General features: G+C 37.0%; 3 protein-coding genes across 3 annotated transcripts; 1 reads left to right on the forward strand and 2 right to left on the reverse strand.

Annotated features, from left to right (window-relative positions):
* LOC18775956 lies at window positions 660-5,428 on the reverse strand. Its single transcript, XM_007209472.2, has 7 exons — window positions 4,654-5,428; window positions 2,758-2,890; window positions 2,187-2,272; window positions 2,012-2,090; window positions 1,821-1,930; window positions 1,594-1,658; window positions 660-1,025 (listed from the first exon to the last, which is right to left on the reverse strand). Exons 1-7 carry the CDS (start codon window positions 4,804-4,806, stop codon window positions 932-934), a joined length of 720 nt encoding a protein of 239 aa, XP_007209534.1. The 5' UTR covers window positions 4,807-5,428; the 3' UTR covers window positions 660-931.
* LOC18777607 (glycine cleavage system H protein, mitochondrial) lies at window positions 18,036-19,658 on the forward strand. The gene is made up of 4 exons (XM_007209654.2): window positions 18,036-18,316; window positions 18,638-18,726; window positions 18,879-19,049; window positions 19,273-19,658. Exons 1-4 carry the CDS (start codon window positions 18,208-18,210, stop codon window positions 19,399-19,401), a joined length of 498 nt encoding a protein of 165 aa, XP_007209716.1. The 5' UTR covers window positions 18,036-18,207; the 3' UTR covers window positions 19,402-19,658.
* Window positions 19,562-22,994, reverse strand: LOC18776554 (ent-kaurenoic acid oxidase 2). The gene is made up of 8 exons (XM_007209884.2): window positions 22,762-22,994; window positions 22,184-22,664; window positions 21,828-22,091; window positions 21,584-21,673; window positions 21,202-21,280; window positions 21,011-21,117; window positions 20,792-20,913; window positions 19,562-19,949 (listed from the first exon to the last, which is right to left on the reverse strand). The coding sequence occupies exons 1-8, from the start codon at window positions 22,992-22,994 to the stop codon at window positions 19,844-19,846; spliced, it is 1,482 nt and encodes a 493-aa protein (XP_007209946.1). The 3' UTR covers window positions 19,562-19,843.

The raw sequence follows: 23,285 nt of genomic DNA on the forward strand, positions 1-23,285 counted from the left end.
CATTCTTTGTAAAGTAACAATTACCCGATTAAGTTTTTTCTTTCAATCAATATCGTAGGTACTTGATTAAATAAACATCTTATGGAGTTTCATTAATACTTCCATTGCTTTCTATGAATTCTCTCAAATTTTATATTCCAGTATCGACATTTTCTTTATGTTTTGGTGTTTCCAGACGCTCAATATTTCCACTAATACCACTAGAATCCATTCAAGTATAATAACGTAAGACATTTTATCACTAGTCTCTTGCTAGTTTGTTGGCTGTGTGTTACATCCAAAGCTCAACACATCAGGTTCGACTGGCATCGAATTCGTGATAGATTACCATAAATCGAGTACCTCTCTCAAGACGTCAGGTGCATGGATAACTGCTTTTAACCACTTGAGCTACAAAATCCTTGCAAAATAATGATCTTTTTGAATTTTCTAAGTTTGTTTTAATCAATGTAAGTACATTCAAACACCAAATTTGTGCACATAATAATTTACAAATATGCTTGCAAAATAGAGGAGAAATAATGATCCTTTTGTGAAGCGAATGGTGCGTCCTTTCTCAGTTAGCCTTTCCCTGAGTGGGGTGTGCTCGTCTGTTTTTTCAGTTTCTATGGGGTCTTGGACTTTTGCCTTTTCTTTTTAAGTATTATTCAGACCAAAAATAAAAAATTTGGGTTCAATTACACCAGTCATTCATAAAACATCTGTCACTTTGTAAGTGTTTCTGGACAATACTATACACATAAGAATATGCTATCGCTGGTTTATCAGAAGAAACTTGTAATCTTACAATATACTCATCAACCGAACAAAAGACCAGAAAGAAAAAACTGTGCACATTTGTTGGATTAAAATGAAATCTTAAACGCTATTCTGTGGATACACAAAACATGACCATCATATAATGGATGATCATAACTGGTCAGTACCAGGCTCACAACTGACCTGTTCGTATGTCCCCGTCAAGACGTTCGGCATTAAGAGTCCCAGGAAGCTCTCTAAAGTCTTCATTGAAAATAGAATATGCACTGCAATTTTCAAACCACAAAATAAGATCCTCAAAGATTAATTGAGATATTGACATTGTTCACTGAGAAATTTATTAAGAGGTAATAAAATGCAAAAAGACCTATTGTGCGTATGGAAGGACATACAAGCTACCATGACACAGATGCGCGAGGGCACAGTAGGGAAGGAAGGGAAGGAGTGATAATTAGGAACTACCAGAAATATTTGAGACATTTTTGGCTGACCAATAAATTACAAGAGGATGATAAGGGAGTCTTCAACAAATATCTGAGCAATGTTCAACAAATACCATTAAGCACTGCAAGAATTTCCCATGTCTCAGCATGCCACAAGTTCGGAAGTACTCAGGTAGTTCCTCATGGAAGGAAAGATAACCTATGTTCATTTAATTGTTGTAAATCTTTTTTTTTTAATTTTTTAATTTTTAATACCCCTTCCAAACAGATCTGTGTGTAACTTCCTTCTTTTGATAGTGATGATGCAGTTTTTTCAAATAATTTAGCTTTCACTACAACCATAATTTACATGATCAAGAGCAAAGGATTATATCCACCATAGACTGCATACCTGACATCGCCAGGCTGCCGTTTTCCAAGATTCAGGAGGATGATACCAAACCCTGTGCCCAGTATCTGAATATAAAGCAATAACAAACATAAATGACATAAAAATTCAGTTTAGTGATCTGTGCTTCGAATAGAACTTAAAGAATGGCAGAACAAAGAGGTACTTTATAGAAGATACAGAGTGTGCGTTCATAAACAACAGAAACTAAGAGAAACGAGGAAACTTACATACAAAGGGCCAACGTCCCATCTATGGGCAATGGGTGCCAAAATAAACCACATAATGATAATAATCCACATCTTCACACTTAGAGAGAAAATTGCCATCAAAAGGATATCTATCAATGAAACACAAAAGAGCTTTCTGTCAGTACATTGTGTCTTTTTGGTAGATAACAAGAACTCAGCTTGATGCCTACCAGGAAGCTTCAACTTATCATGAAGAAAGCTGTACAATGTCCTCTTCCACTGGCTTGATGATTGTGGAAGCTGAAACTTCTGGAAATACAAAAATTAAGGGAATACCATCAGTTGAATCACAGTAACATAAAATTGCATTAACTCTTTTCAATAGGAGAACTGATCCAATCATACCAGATCTTCATCATCATCGTCATCATCAAATCCATCCTTAATATGCTTAACTGGTGCCTTTGGTTTGACAGCAACAATAAGGGAATCTTGACAATAAACAAAGATATGATAAGAAATCCATAGCTTGTCACCAAATGAGCCAAAAAACAAGGAATCTTAACTAAGAAATTGCTTTTCTCTATCATTCCAAGGTAACAAACCTCGCTCAAAAGACCAAAAAAAAAAAAGAAAAAAAAAGGGGAAGGTCCATGAAAAATTTAAATGATGTATTGCTTGTTAAATCAAGAACTATTTAACCTTGATCCATCAAAATCTGTAATTCAGGTAGCTGATTAAGTCAAAGTAGTCAGCAGTTTTGTAAAAGTAAATTCTACCAATAATATGGAATTAAACCACTCCTGACAACCAAATCACAATTCCTAAAAGTTTGGACAAAAATACTGTGAAAACTCCAAACAATTTCTAGGTGAATGCAAGCAAGAAACTCATGTGAAGCTTACATTTACTTAACTATATATATAAGGAGATAAAAATATAAATCAAGTGATAAATATTAAGACAAGACCAATACCACCGTCGCTGAGTTGTAGGTACGCATCGTGCCCACTTTTGCTATCATGCAATACATTGCCTCCCAATATAATCCTCAACTTCTCAATTGGTAAATGGCCATTCTCAGCTATCAATTTTCTCAAATCATGTACCTGTTTATGACAGAAAGTGTAAGCACATTAATATGTGATAACGTTCAACTTTAAATCTCACACATCAGTGATATTACAGTCATATTTTTCCGTATAACAACATACAATAAAATTCTATGAAACAATAAATCTTTTAAAACATTAAGAATCATCTGATATATATTTGGTTCTGGTAGATATTTTACAGAAAGCATGGGTTTAGTTATGTCAGAAATCTCAGATTAGGTAGTGTTTGACAAAATAACAACGTAAAGGTAAAGCAATGAATTCATGAGAAGTATCTTCACGCTCAAAAGTAATCTGCACACACACATATATATATATATATATATATATATATATATATATATATAGGGTTAGTACACAATCACCCTTGAGATTTAGCATGTTGACTTCAAACCCTGCACTTCCAGACTTTACAATACAACAACTTGCCAGTTTTTAGTAATCATAAAACATTTCCACATCACTCCAAAAGCAACACTCAGTCTGCTGTAACTCCTCATCAAAGTATCAGTGCAAAGATCAAGAAATTAACCCTGCATATGTGTGTATGAAATCATGCTGGTGCAGATGTCCACACTCCTTGTGTACCAAAACGCATTCCCAAAAATTAATAGCAAACACTAGTATTAGATTTTCTGTGAGATTGCTTTAATTAATTGAAGCGGAAGCATGTAAAGCTTAGAGGATTGGTTATCCCAACAAATACAGACCCTATGAGAGAGAGAGAGAGAGAGAGAGAGAGAGAGAGAGAGAGAGAGAGAGAGAGCAGTTATCATGCTATCATATGCTCCTGGTTGTTTAACCAAAATTTATTGTTTTACAAGAACTAAAATACAAGTGAATTACAAAAAATACTCAAGTAACTATCATTAGACGTAGGATTTCGTTTTCTTATTTTAAGGCTTCACCCTCTCAGTAACTAAGAGTTAAACAAATATTGGCACCTAATGCAGGGTTTTAATTAACGAAAGAGAATGACATACCAATACTATCCCAATTGACACTTCCATGTTGTGAAATATTGGAATCACTCATCTACATGGCAAATGAAAATGCTTTATGGGGCAGGCTCTATAGTTGAACTCCACAGGTAAGAGGCTCCCTTAAATGGTAAAATAAGAACATTTGTCCAAAGCAAGGGAATTTAGCCTCACCGTACGGAACAACGCACATCCTTAGAGGCAATGCGATTGTAATAAAGCGGAAAAGGTTGTGGATTGTAATAAAATAGAGGCAATGCGATCTCACCAAATCTATCGCATGCATTCTTAATTTATTTGCCAACATGCTTCTGGTCCACGTAGAGGTCTCCGGCAAAGAGAAACATATACACACCCTTAATGCTAGCAGAAGAAAAAGACCCCTAATTCTAGGTTCAATTAGCTCCCTGACACATTGGTCTAGAAAACCCAATATGAGTCCATAAGACTAGGAGACCAACAACAGTGAAAAGAAGATTCCACAAACAATTGGTCATGTCTAACAACTGGTTAATTGCTTGACTTGGCCATTGTTTCAATTTTTCAATTTTCCTCTTACCAATGGGTGTTAAATTCATGTAGTCACAAACAGCCTCAAACAATCAAGAATTGCTAATCTGGGTCTTAATCAATTATGCATACAAACCATTACAATGAACAGAAAATGAACAAACGTAACTACTTTTCCACATGCAATCTGAGTCTCCGGGGCTTCATCATGCTTCCATATACAAACATACACAGATGTTAAAAGAGAGACGGGCAAGAAATACGTACTCTGATGGGAGAAGGGACATGGAGACGAGAAGGGGGAGCAGGGCCTATGGTCCTCACAACGATCTCCACCTTCTTCTGAAACTCCTCTTCACCATTGCCGATGTTCTTCCTAGAAATGGGCATCAACTCCTGCTCCTCCACAATCTCATCCATAACATATCAACCACCAGCGGCACCACCACAATTCTTTTCTGGGTTTCCGTCGACCGTAACCAAATTCACAGACACCGGCGTCTGTACAGTTGCAGCCGAGTCCGTTCGCGGGCTTTGGTTTTGGGCGTTTCTGTCAAGCTCTCAGAAGTCAGAAGAGAAGCAATGGACCGGGTTTGATGGGTAATTGGTTCGTACAATGGGTCGGGTTTCACACATCCAGACCCAGCCGGAATAGAATCAGTTTCTCCCTGATATGCAATGGTCAAGCTTGGTTTGGCCCTTGTTTTTTCTCGGTTTAACTACTGATTAAAAGGGGCTTAAGTTATCCAGATAATTAAAAAAAAAAAAAAGTTTCTTAAGTTCAATTTCCCTTTCCCTCAACATCGTTTGTACTAAAAAAAAGAGATGTATATATATAGATAGGAGGCTTTATGAATTTCGGTTAAGACTTTTTCGGTCAACGTATCTCACTGCTAATCGGAATGACAACGGGACGAATCAGGATTGAGTGTGTTGTTCTCATCCCTATCTTCATTAAAGAATTTCCCATGCTTGCCTTCATACCCGTCTCCAAACCCATACTATTAAAAATCGGGGGAGGAAATTCCCTATCCGCACCTTCATTGCGGAATAGATTCTTCGCCCCCGCCCCTTTACAATAATATATAAAAAAAAATATTTTCTGAATGAGAAAAAAAAAGTTAGAAACTATTAGATTAGGACCCAAAATAAACAAAACAAAAGCTTTGTTCTTGGACTCATACTTTTTATGTATTATTTGGTTTGACATATAATAATGGCTTAAATGCGGTTTTGCTCCACAAACTATATCATAATTGTCAATTTGCACCTTCAATTATTTTCTTGAGTAAATCAAGGATACAAATTTGTTTCAAATAGCCAATTAAGTGCCTACCGTCAAATTTTGAATGATTTCCTCCATTTCTTCGTTAATTTTTGTTGAGGCCCAAAAAATCCACGGTTGGGCCCGAATAAATTCCCAGCCCAGTACGATGCCTCATTAAGAAAAGACCCAATTTGGAGCACATGAAAGTCTGTCATACACGAACGGCCATGTGCCATGCCAAATAAATAATCTATCATGCTAGGAATTGAGATAAGCTTATAAAATACACTGACTCTACGAGCCCATGCTAATTACCCCATCAAGCATCATGTCCCTTTTCAAGGACGATAAGATTAAAGCAAGCTGATTAACATGGCATGCCAAGCAGGAAATTATTATTTCACACCCAACCACGCTACAAGCTTAAGTGGGCCCAAGCTACGCAAATGCCCGGGGCTTGCTGAGTGGGTTGTGATATGGATGGTAACGAGCTTTCATGAGGCCCACTTATGAGCCGAGAAATGGAAGTTTTGGGCTACTTGGGACTCCCAAAACTCAAGCCCATTTCTGGAGCCCAAATATGTGGGTATGCATAAAGGAGAGAAAAAAGCCCAATACTTTAGAAGAGATGACCTAATACCTTAGGAAAAGCCCAACCCAGTACCTAATAAAATATCTAGTGTTGTGTTCAGCCCTTGCCAAAGCTTTATAGCAGAGTCAACATGAAGCCATCGCAAAACCAAAGGGAATTCGTACGTGTAGGAGGAATACCCATTAGGTAAAAGCTCTATCCATTCTCCTTTCCTATGCGAGCTCTAATAGGGAAACCAAGAAGAAAAGCAGGTGGCGCCTCACCCACATGGAGAGGTCCAGCTGTGTAAAAATCTTGGTACCCTAAGGGACTTGTTACCTATGCGCTCTGGTTAGGGAAATTTCACCAAATAGGAGTGAATGGAAGAAAGTGAAGGAAAAGCAAGGAGGAGATCCGATAAGATTAAGGGGTCGAAGTGCCTATAAAAGGACGCTTTTTCTACTCAGCAAAATCATCATCCAGAGTGCGACCAAGCTTTGTCAAGCAACTGGAAATTCACTCAAACCACACCCACTACTTCACCACTAGCTACAACCTACATATAGAGAGCAAGCTTCATCTCTCATATATGAAACCTTTGCAATTTCGTGCCCTATTCCTCCATCTCCTCCCATTTTCTCTTCTGTTAAAAAGTTCCAGAGCTTGACAGATTTTTCGTCAAGCCGTCGGAAACTACTCAACACACCCATCATACCCCCATCTCTCTCCCTCTTCAACAAACCCTCTTAGAATCCATTCCCCCTTGTCTTAAAAACCCTGTTTCTCGTAGGAATTCACAGCCTTCTCTCTGTTTATGCTAAACTCATGATGGTTTTGCTCCCATGCCACAAACTTCTCATGTCAAGCTAAGAATATACCTGTAAGCGACTATTAGTTTTGCTGGTGAAGGTAACCAAGGTGCTTTTTAAGGCTCAGCTACCATTTCGAAGCATTCTTGGGGCCTAATTCTTGAACTCAGACCCTAGGGCAATTTTCTCTCATTTGGTTCTTTATGGTAGCCCAGGCCCGCAATAGCTACTGGAACGAAAAAGTCCTTACATAAATTGGCGACTTCGCTGGGGATTAGGCCGTTATCTTCACCAATGCCTCCAAGAAAGAAGGCCAGAAGCAATACCATGGCTTCCCAAGATGAGTTGGACCACGGTGACTCGGGTTCAAGGCAAAATGCCTCACATAGAGAAGAAGAACATGCAAGTGAGGGAGTTTTCACCCTCACAGACCTTGTTGCAGCCATCCATGCTATGGGAGAAATTGAAAGGGAGATGGTGGACACAATCAAAGAGCTAAAAAGTTCAGTCTCCAAGCCAAGCAAAGAAAACGAAAGACCTCCCCAAGAGGAATCTGCTGTTGCCGGAAAGGGGTCTGAACAAAAGGTGCCATCTTTTGTCACCCATGAAGATGTCATCGCCATGCTGGAAAAGAAACTAAGCCGAAGCCAGGAAGATTGGAAGTATGTCCATCAGCCGTCGTATCCATCATGCATATTCCAGCAGCCGTATCCCAAAGGCTATGAGGCACCAAGCTTTGTTCTTTTTGATGGAAGGAAAGGAAGCCCGAAGGAGCATGTCAACCGCTTTATTGATGCTTTGGGACCATATGCTGGTGATCATATTCTCCGTCTTCGGGAGTTCTCAAAAAGCCTTACCGACCGTGCTTATACATGGTACACAACATTGGCACCAGACTCTATTTACTCTTGGAAAGATTTGGCAAGCATGTTCTGTAAGAAATACTTCCAGCATGAGGAAAGAGTTACTACCACTCAACTCAACAACACTCGCCAAAAATATGGGGAAGATCCCGTGGACTTCGTGCGCAGATTCCGGGACCTATCACTGGACTGCTATGATGAGAAGGATGAAGAAGCGCTTGTTGAAATTTGCATCAGCAACATCGTGGCAAATTATAGAGTTTATTTGGAGAATATGGGCATTAGCCAATTTTCTCAGTTGCTAAAAGCAGTAAGAAAAACAAGCATGTCGGTCAAGCTAACTGGGCAAGAAGCTTGGAAGAGTGAAGAGGAAGAAGCACACCAGACATTAGATGAGGATGAATCATTTAGTAACTACAATTCATGCAAAAGAAAAGACATGGAAATGTACCGGCCACTGCTATTCAAGGATGAAGAATTTCATGCCATTCTTGATACAATGTTTGTTGACGGTGCAATCAAACTCACTAAGTCTTATAAAGTCCTTACCAGAGAAGAAAAGTGTGATCATAGGTATTGCCGTTATCATCAGTTTGTGGGTCATCCAACCACTGCTTGTCAAACTTTGAGGAAGATCTTTCACACCGAGATACATGACGGAACTCTTGAGCTGCCATCTAGGAAGCAAGCTTTTGATGAAGACCCTTTGCCAAAACGAAGGGGAAATGAGATGGTTGCTGTCAATACATGCTATGATGACTTGCTCGACGATGACGTATTGTGTCACCTATGGAAGAATGATGCAAAACCATTGGTGGATATTTGGAAAACTTGTGGAAACATGAAGAAAACTTACTAGGGCAAATATTCAAAACCTTCAAGTTATAGCACCCCATGACCACTTGCTGATGAAGGGGAGGATAGTTCCTGCAGCGAAGTAGTCACATGGGACATGTTGGAAGAACGCCACTTGGGGGCTTCATTTGGTCAGTAAGATTATCGAGAGACAGATACCGTAACCTCTCATAAGAGCTGCAAATCAATCTCAGATTAATTGGGTTATGAGCCGCATGCAAGTAAAGTAGCAACGGTGGCTCTGTTAAATATCTCTACAGAGCATGGCAGCCTAGTACAACACATGCCAACTTAAGCCACAAGCTTTCATGCTATTGTAAGTCATGCACACTCCTTGGCCCTTTCATACTTGGGGGCTCGATTTGATTGGAGAATTCATCAATGCAATTGGTTCTTATTATGTGCTTCATATCTTAGCCTCCTTCCCCTCTCGATGTCTACATATATGGACTTTGATTTGATGGCTTCTTCTTCCAACAAATCATAAATTTTCATATTAAATAAATACTACAATAATTCCTCAAATTTTATTTAATACTTGACATAGTTCAGAAAGAGTAGACATATTTTGAAAGATATCAAGATCTTGTTGATGTACTTCAAACTCAAAAAGTTATAGTTGACACCTCAACATACGCAAGTCTTTAACAGAGAAATTAGCAAGATAAAAATTCTCTGCAAGCTTGCAAATATCATCAATCTTAAATGCTTTAAAATAATTACTAGGGTCCAAAGCAGAACTATGAATAAAAAGTTCCATTGTTCCTTCACTGAATCTACTGTTTAACTCTTCCAATTGATAATCTATTATATTATTGAATAAATCAACCCTGTAATGATGCTCCATTGTAATATCATCACATTGTTGACAAGAACGACGTAAACCAACTTTATAACGAGCATTCATATATGGCACATCGAAGTCATGTTTTTGGCAAAATGATTCCAAATTTTCTAGGAAAATATCCCATCCATCTGATCGAAATTTCTTAAGAATATCTTTTGTGTTATGTATTAAATTCATAGCAGTCAAGATATCTTGAGATTTATTCTGTAATGCTCGACAAAGTCTATCAGTAAGTCCCATAATTTTTTCCAACAAATGCAAGACGAATATGAACTCGTAAGATGTCATAGCTTTGAAGGCACCAGTAGCTTCCCCACTATTTAAGGGTGGTAGAAATCCATCTAACCCGGGCACGAGAATTGGTTGGGGACAAGAGGAATAGCAGCAGGGCAGTTCGAGTGAAGCTGGAAATCTCGACTGGGTATGGAGCTGGGCAGCCAGATGCTGTCGGGCAGATTGAATGCGGCTGGAGACTAATCTCGGCCGTGTTTTGGCTGCTGGGATCGTGGAAGATCTCGACTGGGGATGGAGCTAGGAAAAACGAGCAGAGAAATATGGCTGTGCACGAATGGAGTGAAGAAATAGTGGTCAAGTAGTTCAAGTGAAGCTGGAGATCTCGGTCGGGTGTGTTGAAAATCTCTACCGGGTATTGAGCAGTTGTTAGGGCCGAAATCTTGGGGTTTCCTTAAATACTCAGATTTCAGCTCTAGATTTTCGACTTTACTTATTAAATCAATTAATAACTCTTCTTGTTCTTCCTGTTTGGTAAAGACATTAATTGACTTAGACTTACAGCAATTATCTTGGCAACCAAATTAAATTCGGGGTGAACTTAACTGGGAATCGAAGGAGACGGATTCTAAAGACTCAATATTACTAATCATGGTCTCATTTTCACTAGACTCAGAATTTCTTAACTCAAGGACTTTAATTAGCTTGTCTTTATCCTCATCCATGATTTTTAATTGTTTGATTGTGTCTTTAACTTTGCCATTATTAGCATAGTGATCAAACTTTTGACATTTATAACATTTTATTTTTCTCTTGTCGGTACTTTTCTTAAAGTGATTATTCATATCTTTGCTGTGACTCTTTTTCCAATTTTTCCTAGGGGAGAACCTCTTTTTACTATAAAATTCTTTGTTATCATTATTATGTTGGAATGACTGTCTTCTGCGTGAATAATGACGTCTTTTACTAAACTGTCGATTGTGGTGACTAGACTTATTCTTTCTAGATGGGGGAATAGACATTAGACCATATTGTTCGCAGAAATTACCTGACTCATATTTAGCAGAATTTCTCTCAGACTGGATTTGTTTGCCAATTTTCATATCAACACACATTCTCATACTGACTTGATTAATTGTCCTAATTATATTTCCGTATGTTAAACTATCCCAATCAATATAACATTGTTCATTACTAAGGGTTGTTCGGATCTTATGGGCAAATAAATTAGGCAAACTAGTAACAAATTTCTCTTTCCAAAATGACTGATTACTATCATCTCTAAGCATGACTCGGGAAATGAATACATCTTTATACCATCTAAAATCTGATAACTTAGGGCATCTTAAATTACTAAGTTGATCATGTATTCTGGCAGTAGTGTTACTGGGTGTTCCAATGAAATGATCAACTATTGTGTACAACAAGGTGTTGACTCCATCTTCAATGCCTTGACCTACTTGTTCATCAAAAATAGGAAGACCGTCTTCACTAAGTTTGACTGCATGAATTATTTGTTGCTTAGACTCATGGGTTAAATGCTTATCCTACCAAGAACAAAGAGTTCCGGTGAAACCAGTTTCTAACAAGGGAACAATTTCAGACTGTCTGAAACTGTGATTAATGATGTAACTATCGGCAACCATATACATATGTTGAAGCTTATTAAGGATTTCTTGCTCAGAAAGACCATCAATATTCCATTCATATAACTTATCTGAAGAGACTGAAAACTGACTCTGGGTGTTTCGTTCTTTAAATTGTATATCAGGAGGTGTTGGCTTAGGATACCAATTTTTTGTGAGACTAGAGGGGCTGACTCTGTTTGTTAATCTTTGGATTTGTGGATTATTTTCTAACATAAGTTGAAGCTTATTAAGGATTTCTTGCTCAGAGAGACCATCAATATTCCATTCATATAACTTATCTGAAGAGACTAAAAACTGACTCTGGGTGTTTCGTTCTTTAAATTGTATATCAGGAGGTGTTGGCTTAGGATACCAATTTTTTGTGAGACTAGAGGGGCTGACTCTGTTTGTTAATCTTTGGATTTGTGGATTATTTTCTAACTCAAGATTTCTAAACGCATTTTCAATTTTGGAAATATTACTAGTTTCTATTTCCATCTGACAATTGATTCAGGCTCAGAGGAGTTATGGAAAGCAAAAGGTGACTCAGAGGACCCTAAGACTTTGACGCTTGTTTCAACTTTTTCTTTATCTTTTTTTTTTGACTGGCGTTAAATCTTCTAACATTTTCTCAATTTTTGTCATTGTTTTTTTTGTCTTAAAAGTTGGACTTGATTTTAAATCCTGGAAGTAACTAAGGGTTTCTCATGTTGCTTAGGTGTGAGTTCTTTCGCAATAATTTATCAACTTTTATTTCTATCTTATCTAATTGTTTACCTTTGACAACTAGACTCTGGTTGGTGTAATTATTTTGCTCAACTATTATTTTATTCTTTGGATCAGGGATCTTAAAAGGATTGGCAACTATCTTGAATTTCTGATGCTTAATGATTATTGTTTCTACGGGTGGATGACTAGCGAGAATCTCAGTGTGATCTATCTTTTCCCATTTTTTCCGGGTTAAAGTTTTTAACTCATTAGGCAAATGTCTGCTTTCTCCAAAGTCAAGATAATATATTTCAACTTTAGCAGTGCGCATGTATTCTTTCCAATCATTAAAAATATGTTGTCTTTTGACTCTATCAGAGATGACTGAATGGTAATAATCTCTTCTAGCTTGATTCTCAGGGGCATGCAAATGATTATCTAATCTTTTCCAATCAATTACAAATTTTTTATTAAGTGTTCTCAGTTGATTACCTATGAAATCGAATTTAGTGGGTGAATCAGGGGACTCAGACTTAGTATCTTCCTGGGCTGGGGTTTTCCCGTAAACAGGATGAGTAACTTGGGAAGTTTTTCTTAATGATTCTAATTTTAAATCAATTAAAGATTTTTCTAACTCTAGGTCTTGTTCTAGGGTAGAGGAAGAAGCTGGAAAGGAATGCCTTGCAGGAACATGTCTCTGGGATTGACCAGGTGTAGGTAACTGTTGTAACTGGATTGTCGACTTTTGTGGGGCTTGATTACCAAAATTAATTTTAATTGTGCCATCTAGATATTGTTGTATGTAGTCTAAATCGTTTAGACTACGCTGGATGGGGATTGGAGGAATCTCAGTGGTTAGGGTCCAATCAGCAAGAAGGGTAACGTCTGACCATTTGATAGAGTGGGGAACTCTAACAGTAGCATCAGGCGTATGGCTTTGGATTAACAAAGTTTGACTCTTTGGACTCTTGTTCAGGGCTTGAAAATTCATATTGGTGCCTGTGACTTTATAATAGATTCGATAGACTAATGCTAAGGGTTGGGTACCCGACAAGACTTCATAACCTTCAGTTTTAATATTTAAAGTGAGGGCTTTCAATATGTGTGGATCACTCAGGTTGACTGTAAAATCTGGATAACAATCAAATTAATAGGGCCATTAGTGAGACTGGACTCAATAATTCCTAACATACTGTCGTTGAAATTAGTAAATCTAGAATCACGCAAACAGAGAAGGATTGAAGCTTTTAATCCTAATCTGGTTAATGGCTTAACAGCAACTTGGACTAGACCAATATGGAGGAAATTGTTTCCATCATTTTTATGTTTCCTTATTGACTCAAGATTAAGCAACTGACATGTCTCATGATTTTTACTCAAGGCATAGACTTGTTCGACTATTTTGACATGGGTAGTTGACTTTAAACTGGATAATGACCATTTTTTCTTATAGATGTCCTGACTGGGGACTCTAGGTATATTTCAATCTTTATAATCTAAATTATTATTATTATTATCATACTCAACTTGTTCTTCATTAACTATCTCTGGGAGACAACTATTGGCTCTAGAGCTGCTAGAATTACTAGAGTTAACTCTAAATAAGCGACTCATTTTTTACTCAAGGTTCTGGGGTTGGACTTCTCAAGAAGAAAGTGAACAGAAACTCCTAAGACTGACTCCATGAGATAACAGGATACCTAAAGTTCTCTCGCCCCTACTAATGCCTCTACCGCTTAGGCCTTCTTGGGACTTATTGTTTGGAACGGGTCTTACGATTCGGACACGAAGAGAGAGAAGGACAGGTAAACTGAAAAATCAGAAGTAGAAAGAGAAGACGTCTTATGGTAAGAGGCAACTGGAAGATTAAGTGGAGCAATATCCTGGAAGGGATCATGACTAGATATTAAGGCATACTGAAAACTGGGGCGAACCTGGCCGACTGTGGCTCCTAGGTTGGCAAACCCGTTACTGATTTGAATAGGAGAACATCCTGGGAAGGGGACGATCTGAGAAGGTGACTCATGTTTGGCTTGACTCATTGATGAAGGGAGGACTCTGAGTGACTAGGGATGACTGGGTTGACTAGATTGACCAATTTGACTCTTTTGCTTGTCTTTTTCTTTTCGTCTTTCTGCCATTGTTTTCCCTGCAGAAATTCTCTGGTGAGAAAATCAGGGACATAATTCTCACTTCCTCTCAAATATTCAATATCAAAATCAAATATACTCAAAATAGCTTGCCATCATGCAAATATTTGTTTGGATGCAATATTTTGAACATCTTTTTCTAATACATGCTTAATAAACTTACAATCAACTCGGATTAAAAAATTTTGATTTAATAGATTAGATTGAAATTTATTAATGCATAGTACAATAGATAATATCTCTTTCTTAATAGTACTATAATTATTTGAGACTGAGACCAAGTACCAGAATGGAATCGAGATAATATATAAGTATATATATAAATAGGTGAAGGTGCATGGGCGGCCAAACTGGAAAGTTCAGACTTTCCTTATCCTATTATGTGCTTATATATATATGTTAAATAATATATATTATATGGGTGGCAATGTAAGAGAAATCAGAGGCCCAAGTTTAAGCCACCGATTCAAGCCCAGATTTAATTGCATGATTTTTACATAAAACCCTAAAAATCACAAAAACATCCGTATGAAACCTAACCATCCTCGAGCCCGAGGAAGTGAAAGAATCTAGGCCAAGAGGAGGTTCCTTGCTTGGCTGATCAATCGTTTGGTCAGAAGTTAGAAGCGTAACACATCCATCTACTCACATTCCATTCAAACCCAAATTCGGGGCTTGGTGGTGGCACGCCCTGCATCCAAAAGAAGAACGACCAAAAGTTCCTTCCGTCGGCCGCCTCGACCGAAAAGAAGGAAACATCCACGTATGGAGTTATTGGATCTATCCTTAATCAATGTCTCAACAACTGTACAAGATGCATCATACATATTTATCAAGTCCGAACAATAATCATAATGAGATTCCCAACGAGTAGCTCTAGGCCGATGTAAGGTACCAATCTGATTAGCCCTTCTATCTATCTCGCATTCACCAATATCCAACAAATGCGCAATATCAATTGCTTGAGTTGCCTGTAACTGGCCATGGCGCTTGGGAGAAATAGTAGTGAGATTGATAATTGAATTCAATATTGAAAAGAAACCAAATAGAAGCAACATCTTTTGATGCTGCAACTAATGCTAATTGTAGTTTGTGAGCAAAACAATGTGATAATATGTATAGGGGCAATCTCAAAGAAATAATGCTTGGAGTCCATTCTATGCGCCTCGCATGTTGTTAGCCCCATCATATCCTTAACCTCGCATATTATCAATTTGGAGATCAGAATTAATAAGAACCCAAGATATCTTTTGTTTTAAGTGTTGAAGAACTAGTATCTTCAACCCTCACAATCTCAAAAAAAGGTTCTTATACAAAATCATCTTTTTTCAAAAAACAAAGCATGGTAAACAATATGCCTTATGTGACGAAGGAGAATACTCTAACCATGAAAACTGTGAAAACCAAGAATATTGAAATCAACGTCTATGTTTCTCGAACAAAGTCCTTGGATACTCAAAAAGTTTAGGTTGATAAGGCCCCAATTTGATATATGCCCTTCGAATCTCATCATATTGATTAATAGGGTATTCACAAATTGCAATGTGTTTCCCTGGATCCGGTTCTAAAGAAGTAGCATCTAATTTTTTAGGTCCAACTATTTGAGGTTCGAGATGCATAGGTTCTTCTGGAATTGAAGTATCATTTCCACTTTTTTTTGAAGAATGAATCAATTGTTTTTCCCCTCTTTGTCGGTCTATTATCATCAACATGTGACATTATGTCCAAACAAAAAATACTATAAAGCTAGAAGCAATGCAAATACAATCCAATAGAGTTTCAAATCACCTTAATTTGTCAATACCTGTAGTAGAAATACATATAATATAAACCCAAATATTTAGAATAACATTCTTTAGTAAGTACACAGTATAAGCAAATAGATTGAAAACTACAATCAAGTTTACCTTAAGAGGAAATAAAGTAAAAACACCTATGATTCTTGATTGCCTCTTGATCAAAGTTCAGAGAGATATGAGATACTTTTTCATGGTTGAGAGAAAAGAAAACAGAGGGTTGTTTTGTTAGGCCAAACAAAAGGATACGGATCCTCTGCTATGATTTTCTCTGCCATGATCTGCTTTACTTTTGTTATCCATACGCCACCTCATTAAAATTTAATCTAATGGATTTACAAGTTGACACTTCATCCTAAAATAAAAAACCCAATTTACTCCTAATTAAAAAAGGAAAAAAAACCCTAACACCCAACTAACGGTATGGTTAACGTCCAAAGTTGTTTTTTTTCTCCTTCTTTCTTCAGTGTCCTCTTCTCTTTTTTGGGTTCTTCCTTACGTTATGGTTTTTTTTTTCCCCTCTTCATGTCTCTGCCCCAAAATCAATTTTATGGAGTATAATTGGCCGAATCCAATCATCACTAGACCAAAGCTTTGAGTTTGTTTGATTGATAGGAAGTAGATTGAAATGCATCTGTATTTTGTGTACGTACTATACGTGCCCAGGTCGAAGCAGCAGTTCTCCAGTACCAGAACCAAAGACTTCTTCCGCAAATAGACAAACAGAAGCATGATTTGCAAGACCTTGAAGCGAATATTAAGGAACTAAAGGATCAACAAGGTTCTTATGATGAAATGCTAATCACAGTGAATCAAATATGGAATTATGTTTGGTTGGGTTTTCTTCCTTTTTACGGTCTCAGTTGTGTCCACCGGGGTGACATGTAATTTTTTCTGATGGTGATTTCTTTAAATTCCTATCCAGTTGGTTGATGATTAAATTCTTTTTAGACTATGTGCCGGAGGAAGCCAAAATGCTTTACAAATTTTAGATGGCATTGATTATTCCCGAGGGTTTTCTTTTTAGACCTGTAAGTTTAAAAATCCATCCAGTCCTTCACAATGAGCCATCGGTAATTACAATCAAACAAACTCAAAGCTTTTGTCTGGTGATGATTGGATTCGGCCAATTATACTCCATAAAATTGATTTTGGGCAGAGACATGAAGAGGGAAAAAAAAAACCAGAACGCAAGGAAGAACCCAAAAAAGAGAATAGGACACTGAAGCAAGAAGGAGAAAAAAAACAACTTTGGACGTTAACTGTCCCGTTAGTTGGGTGTTAGGATTTTTTTTTCTTTTTTAATTAGGAGTAAATTGAGTTTTTGTTTTAAGATGATGTGTCAATTTGTAAATCCATTAGATTAAATTTTAATGAGGTGTCTTATGGATAACAAAAGAAAAGCAGATCATGGCAGAGAAAATCATAGCAAAGGATCCGAATCCCAAATGGAAGCCAAAGAATAGGGTTTAAGATTAATTGGTAAAATTCCACAATAAAAAAAAAAGGTAAGTAAGCAAAGAGAATGCAAGTGGGGTGAAGATATATTATTAAATAAAAATATGTAGTTTTTTATATTAGCTTATTATATTAGAGTCAACCCAAAAAGGTTGGACTAATATTAAACAAAGGCAATTGGAGTAGGCTAAAATTTTTGGAGAGTAGAAATAGTTTATAAAATTTGGACCCCTTTTTAGTTTTCTATAGATTTTGCACTGGGCTACAGCCCACTTAAGCCTGTGAACAGTATGCTGGGAAATAGTACATGAGATAGAACTTTTTTCTAAATTTCTTTAAATAGATAAGAAATAAAGTTCTCAAATTTCAATTTAGATATACAGTGATGAATGATGACAGTCTCACTTTTAAAACAGGTTGATATATTCACAAAACAAAATATTAATATTTAAATTTAAAAAAAAAAAAAAAAAACTGTGTCTCTGTATTCTCACTCGTATTAGGATGAGGCTTTTGCTGCCAACCATCCATCCAAGATAAAACGACATCTCCAAACTCTGCCCTTTTTATTTTGATATTAGCCTTGGAGTTTGAGAGATAACCAGACATACACATAGAGATAACGCAGGCAGAGAAACATGGCACTGAGAATGTGGGCTTCTTCTACTGCCAATGCACTCAGAATCTCTAGTGCCTCCAAAGCCCACCTCTCCCCTGCATTTTCTTTTTCCAGATGCTTTTCTTCTGGTAATAAACACTCCTCTCTTCAACTTAATACTCTATTTCAAGTTAATGGGTTCTTAGTTTCTTTTACACTTGTATGAACTGGTGACAAATTCAGGAGTTTGTAGAGTTACAGATTATAGAATGGCCTAGCTTTTCACCAATGCATGCATATTTTTCATTTTTAATGCTGTATTTTGGTTCCAATGTTCTTCTTTAGTGGTTGGGGTAACATTCAAGTTTTTAAAGTTATGCAAATGATTTGGATTTATTATTTATTATTTATTGGTTATTGCTGCTAAGTTGAAAAGAATTGTAACTTTGGGAGTGATGTTGGATTTGCAGTTCTGGAAGGGTTGAAGTATGCATCTTCACATGAGTGGGTGAAGCATGAAGGCTCAGTTGCAACAATTGGTATCACTGATCATGCTCAGGTTAATAATAAATAATATACACATCTCCATTTCCACTTGTCTGTGAAAAAAAGAAGAGAAAAAGAAGTTAATTTGGTCCAAAAAATTCCCTATTGGAACTGAATTTTGAAATAGCCCAGAGAGTGAGTGATGTAGGTGAAGTTTTGTTTCAGGACCATCTTGGAGAAGTTGTGTTTGTTGAGCTGCCAGAAGCTGGTCGCTCAGTCTCTGCAGGTGTCGGCTTTGGAGCTGTGGAGAGTGTCAAAGCAACCAGTGATATAAATTCCCCAATTTCTGGTGATGTTGTTGAGGTTAACTCAAAGCTTACTGAATCACCTGGTTTGGTAATTAATCTTCCTTTCCACCTTTACACTTTTTACCAAAACAAAGCTACTCTTCTTTCAAATGCATGTTATAATTGACCGGTTGTGTACTGTCTGATAGTTTGACATGTTATATTGTTGAACCGTTAATTTGAACCGATGCCATTATTTAAATTGTACACAAGTATACAGTTTTTATTTATTTAATAAATTTAACTTTCTTTGGGTGTGTTCTATATTGAAGATCAATTCAAGCCCATATGAAGATGGATGGATGATCAAGATTAAGCCCAGCAATCCATCAGAATTAGAATCCTTGTTGGGTGCTAAAGAATACACGAAGTTTTGCGAGGAAGAAGATGCCGCCCACTAGAATTTGAACATGCCGGTCCCAATGATCTTGAACTAACTGGTTTTCAGCTGTTTAAGGTTTGATGTTTCATAAGAAGTTGTCATATATTATGAAAGTACTCCGGGCTCTAGGTTCAATTTGCTTTGCTTAATTATGTCCCTTTCTGTTGTACTATGTATCATCTCTCCACCTTTTGTCTGTACTTCATGTGAATTAAGGTTCATACGAATGTTTTTGGACAAAAAAGAAAAAAAAGAAAAAAAAAGAATTAAGGTTCATTTCACATCGATGGCTATTAGTCTTCACATTTCTCACACTATATAACCAATAACTATTTGATTTAGTGACACTGAATATCCATTATTTTGAAGTAGGTCTCGAGTTCAAATATGATGAAAAGCAAATATGCACAAAGTCTAAACCTGTCCTTAACAATTCCAAAGGGACAAAAAATGGAGAAAGGTTATAGTGATGACGATGGAAGCTTCTTAATTTTTGCAAGGCAATTGTCTTTAGGACTTGCATGAGGTAAGTATCTCACTCCACATGCCGGATTGAGCCGTTCAAGCCTGCACTCGAAAACATCAAAGGTCAAAGACTATCTATTATATTTACGGATTAACAAGCATTTCGTTTTTTGCCATCCGTATGTAAAGGTCATTTTTATAAAGGAAAATGCTAGGGAGACCAACTTTAGATATCAACTTGTGTACCAACTCTCTAATAGAGTGTGGGACCCATTGTATTGGTGGGCTCCACCTCTATTAGAGAGTTAGTATACAAGTTGGTATCTAAAGTTAGTCTCCTTAGCATGACCCTTTTATAAAAAGCAGGGATGTGCATAATTCGAAATGACTAGAGACAAAGCACTGTTGACATTTAAGTTCTTTTGAAACAAAACAAAAGCATACATGTTGTTAATGGATTTTCAAATGTTACGGTCTCGGAACTTGTACCTAAGTGACAATTTGGCCATTTCATTGATATGATTGTCAATGTAAAGGGTAGAATCGTTAATTCATGTACAAATCATCACTAAAACGACCTATTTACTTTGACGGCTATATTGACAATTAGTTACAAATTCAGGGACTATTGCTATTAAAATCCCTACTGTTAACATTTGCTTAAACCAAATTTACAATACAATCCAACTCTTTGATTTGATATCTTACCTTCTATATATATGGCATTTCTATTGGACATACAACTAAAGCTCTTAGATTTGAAATCTCACCTTTCATACAAATCATTCCATTTGGACCTACAAATTTAAAATGAGGATTCAAATCCTACATCTTTTAAATCCAAATGTCCAAATGGAACCTTACAGATTATATTCATGACTTTGAAGTTAGTTGTTTCAAAGAAAAATGGAAAGTAAGAACAAATGGAAAGCAAGGAAACTCACTCATAATGAAGGAGAAAATAGTGAAGAAATATAGAAATTTCAAGCTTGGTCAAATCACTTCCAGGGCATAGCCTACTTCCTATTCCAAAGGGAATGAAAGTCCCTGCCTTGCCTTTATTTTCCTACAAAAACAAAATAAACAGTAAAAAATCCCACATCTTGTATCACATACATATGCTATTAAAAATTACATTCAATTTTGTGCATTTTCTTGCTTACATTCCATCTTGAGGGATTAAACTCCTTTGGATCCGGATAATATTCTGGGTTCAAATGAACACCTCTGTACCACATCATTACTTTCCAGCCCTTTGGTATTGTGTAACCTTGGAGGCACAGCATCTTATAGTAAGTTTTCTTCTGTACAAGAAACAGATGAAACAAGAAAGGGAGAAAGTAGAGAAATTTACCAGAGACGTTGGCATCAGTTGCAGCCTCCCGATAGCCATACAATGAGACGTTAACCACGCGCAGTGTTTCGTTGATTACCTGTTGTCAAAATATGTTACTCCAATGTCTATTAGCTGTATGGATAGTTGAAGTTCAAATCTGAGGGCAAGATTTGGGTATCAAAGGAAAATAAATCACCCTCCCTTTGTGCAGCATTTGAAATTAGTAGTCTCACTTTGAGCAAGAGTTTGCATTGTACCTAGAATTATTTCTAGGATTCAATAGAACTTCTTGTACTTATGATGATAAATCAATATTTTGCAATCCCCCCAAGAAAAGAGTAGGCATTTGCTATAACATAAAATATCCTCAGGGTGTTAAAATTAGACACAGAAAACATACCTTAGATAGATATTCCATCTGTTTAGTTCCTTTAAAGTTCAATCCCTCTTCTGGTGATGATTCCCTTTTAAGAATCTCCACTTGCTCTGCCTGAAACATTATAACATCTAGAAATTGGCTTCCAAAAATTTGAAACAAAATGGGGAAAATTTAACCCAAAAAATGGAAGACAATTTTTAGTTCTGCAGCATGAAGACTAGTAAGAATGTTCAAATGCATAAAACCAGTATTGATATGCACCCACCTTGGCTTTTTGGTAGTATTCTGGATGTTCATTTAAGAAGAGAGTAGCCCACAAAGTAGCATGGGCTGTAGATTCATATCCAGCATTCAAGTACATGAGAATTATGTCTATTATCTCCTCATCATCTAATGTTTTACCATTCTCATCTTCAACTTCCATTAACAAATCCATCAAATCTGTTCTTTCCTGTGATAGATTATTCCCTTTTCTTGCCCTTCTTCCATCTACAACATCTTGAATAATCATAGCCATCTTTTTCCGAGCCTGATACATGCAAGAATGTCATTATCAAGTCCAGTTTGAAAGGAAAAAAAGAAATGAACTCAAATGAAGAAATCTAAATAGTATAATCTGACCTTGAGCGCTTTATGAAAAGCGAAGCCAGGAAGGTTTATGGCCATGGCTCTTAGTCCATGATTGAGAATAGCATATTCTTTCTCCATGGTCTCCATCATTGGACCAGTCTCACAGCTCAGGAAAATAAACATGATTATTTTAAAAGTAATCTTCCTAATCTCAGTCAAGAACTCAATAGGCCTCTCTGCTTTGGCCAATTCATCCAATGAACTTACTATGGCATCCTTAATGTATTCATGGTACATAGACAATGCCTTGTGACCGCTGATCGGGGCTGCGGTCAGCCTGCGAAGGCGTTTGTGTTCCCCTTCAGAAAGGCTCATAAATGATTTCCTTCCCATTAAATCGGAAGTTGATTTTGGCCAACCAGTCTTAAATTGTAAACTATCCATCAAGACCTGCCTACATGTTTCAGGTGCTGTAACAATTATGGTTGGCTTTCCAAACAAATAGGCCTTGTAAATTCCTGTGCTGCCATACCTGGTACCAACAGAAAAGTTTAGCATATATTTCTCATCAGATAGTTTCAACTTTGAGTTACAATGAGAGAGAGAGAGAGAGAGAGAGAGAGAGAGACCTTTTGACATAGTTGGAGATGAAAGAATCAGGATCATCAGATTTTAAAGCCTTGAGGAAAGACAAGGTGTTGCCAAGGAAAGGCCAGCCCATGTCACCTGGAGGCAGAGTCTTCTGCCTTTCTCCCAATCTGCTCACAAAATACCACTCATTTGCTCTCCTTAGGATCAAAACCAAAGCACCAAACCCACCAATTGAAGCTGTGAAAACCAAACTCCAGAAACCCAATTCCATTTTCCACTTTACTTGGATTTACAGGCTTTTAGACAAGTGACTGATGGAGCTAACACCAACCTTTTATCTTAATAGACATTTTGGAGTCAAGTTTGGGTTTTGCATGTAGAATTTGACGTTATGCTTTCTGAAATACCAAAGCATCTCTCAACAGTATCTTTGAATGACAACAAAAAAATTATGAATAAACCTAAAAGGATCATGCACACACAGAATTTGACCATACTATGTAATTAAGATTATAAAACGAAAAAGTGAGATACCCTATTTTAGCTTACTATACCCTACCTT

Source organism: Prunus persica, chromosome G5, assembly GCF_000346465.2.
Source record: "Prunus persica cultivar Lovell chromosome G5, Prunus_persica_NCBIv2, whole genome shotgun sequence".
Classification (NCBI taxonomy): domain Eukaryota; kingdom Viridiplantae; phylum Streptophyta; class Magnoliopsida; order Rosales; family Rosaceae; genus Prunus; species Prunus persica.

Excerpts from the sequence above, each read along its gene's own strand:
- LOC18775956 (XM_007209472.2), bottom strand. The coding sequence starts at position 4,806 with ATGGATGAGATTGTGGAGGAGCAGGAGTTGATGCCCATTTCTAGGAAG. Across the intron at positions 2,273-2,757 it reads CCTACAACTCAGCGACGGTG|ATTCCCTTATTGTTGCTGTC; the intron begins GTATTGGTCTTG and ends TTTATTGTCAAG. Across the intron at positions 1,659-1,820 it reads GGGACGTTGGCCCTTTGTAT|ATACTGGGCACAGGGTTTGG; the intron begins GTAAGTTTCCTC and ends CTTTATATTCAG.
- LOC18777607 (XM_007209654.2), top strand. The coding sequence starts at position 18,208 with ATGGCACTGAGAATGTGGGCTTCTTCTACTGCCAATGCACTCAGAATC. Across the intron at positions 18,727-18,878 it reads GTATCACTGATCATGCTCAG|GACCATCTTGGAGAAGTTGT; the intron begins GTTAATAATAAA and ends GTTTTGTTTCAG. Across the intron at positions 19,050-19,272 it reads TTACTGAATCACCTGGTTTG|ATCAATTCAAGCCCATATGA; the intron begins GTAATTAATCTT and ends TCTATATTGAAG.
- LOC18776554 (XM_007209884.2), bottom strand. The coding sequence starts at position 22,994 with ATGGAATTGGGTTTCTGGAGTTTGGTTTTCACAGCTTCAATTGGTGGG. Across the intron at positions 22,665-22,761 it reads ATCTCCAACTATGTCAAAAG|GTATGGCAGCACAGGAATTT; the intron begins GTCTCTCTCTCT and ends TGTTGGTACCAG. Across the intron at positions 22,092-22,183 it reads CTTTTCATAAAGCGCTCAAG|GCTCGGAAAAAGATGGCTAT; the intron begins GTCAGATTATAC and ends TGCATGTATCAG.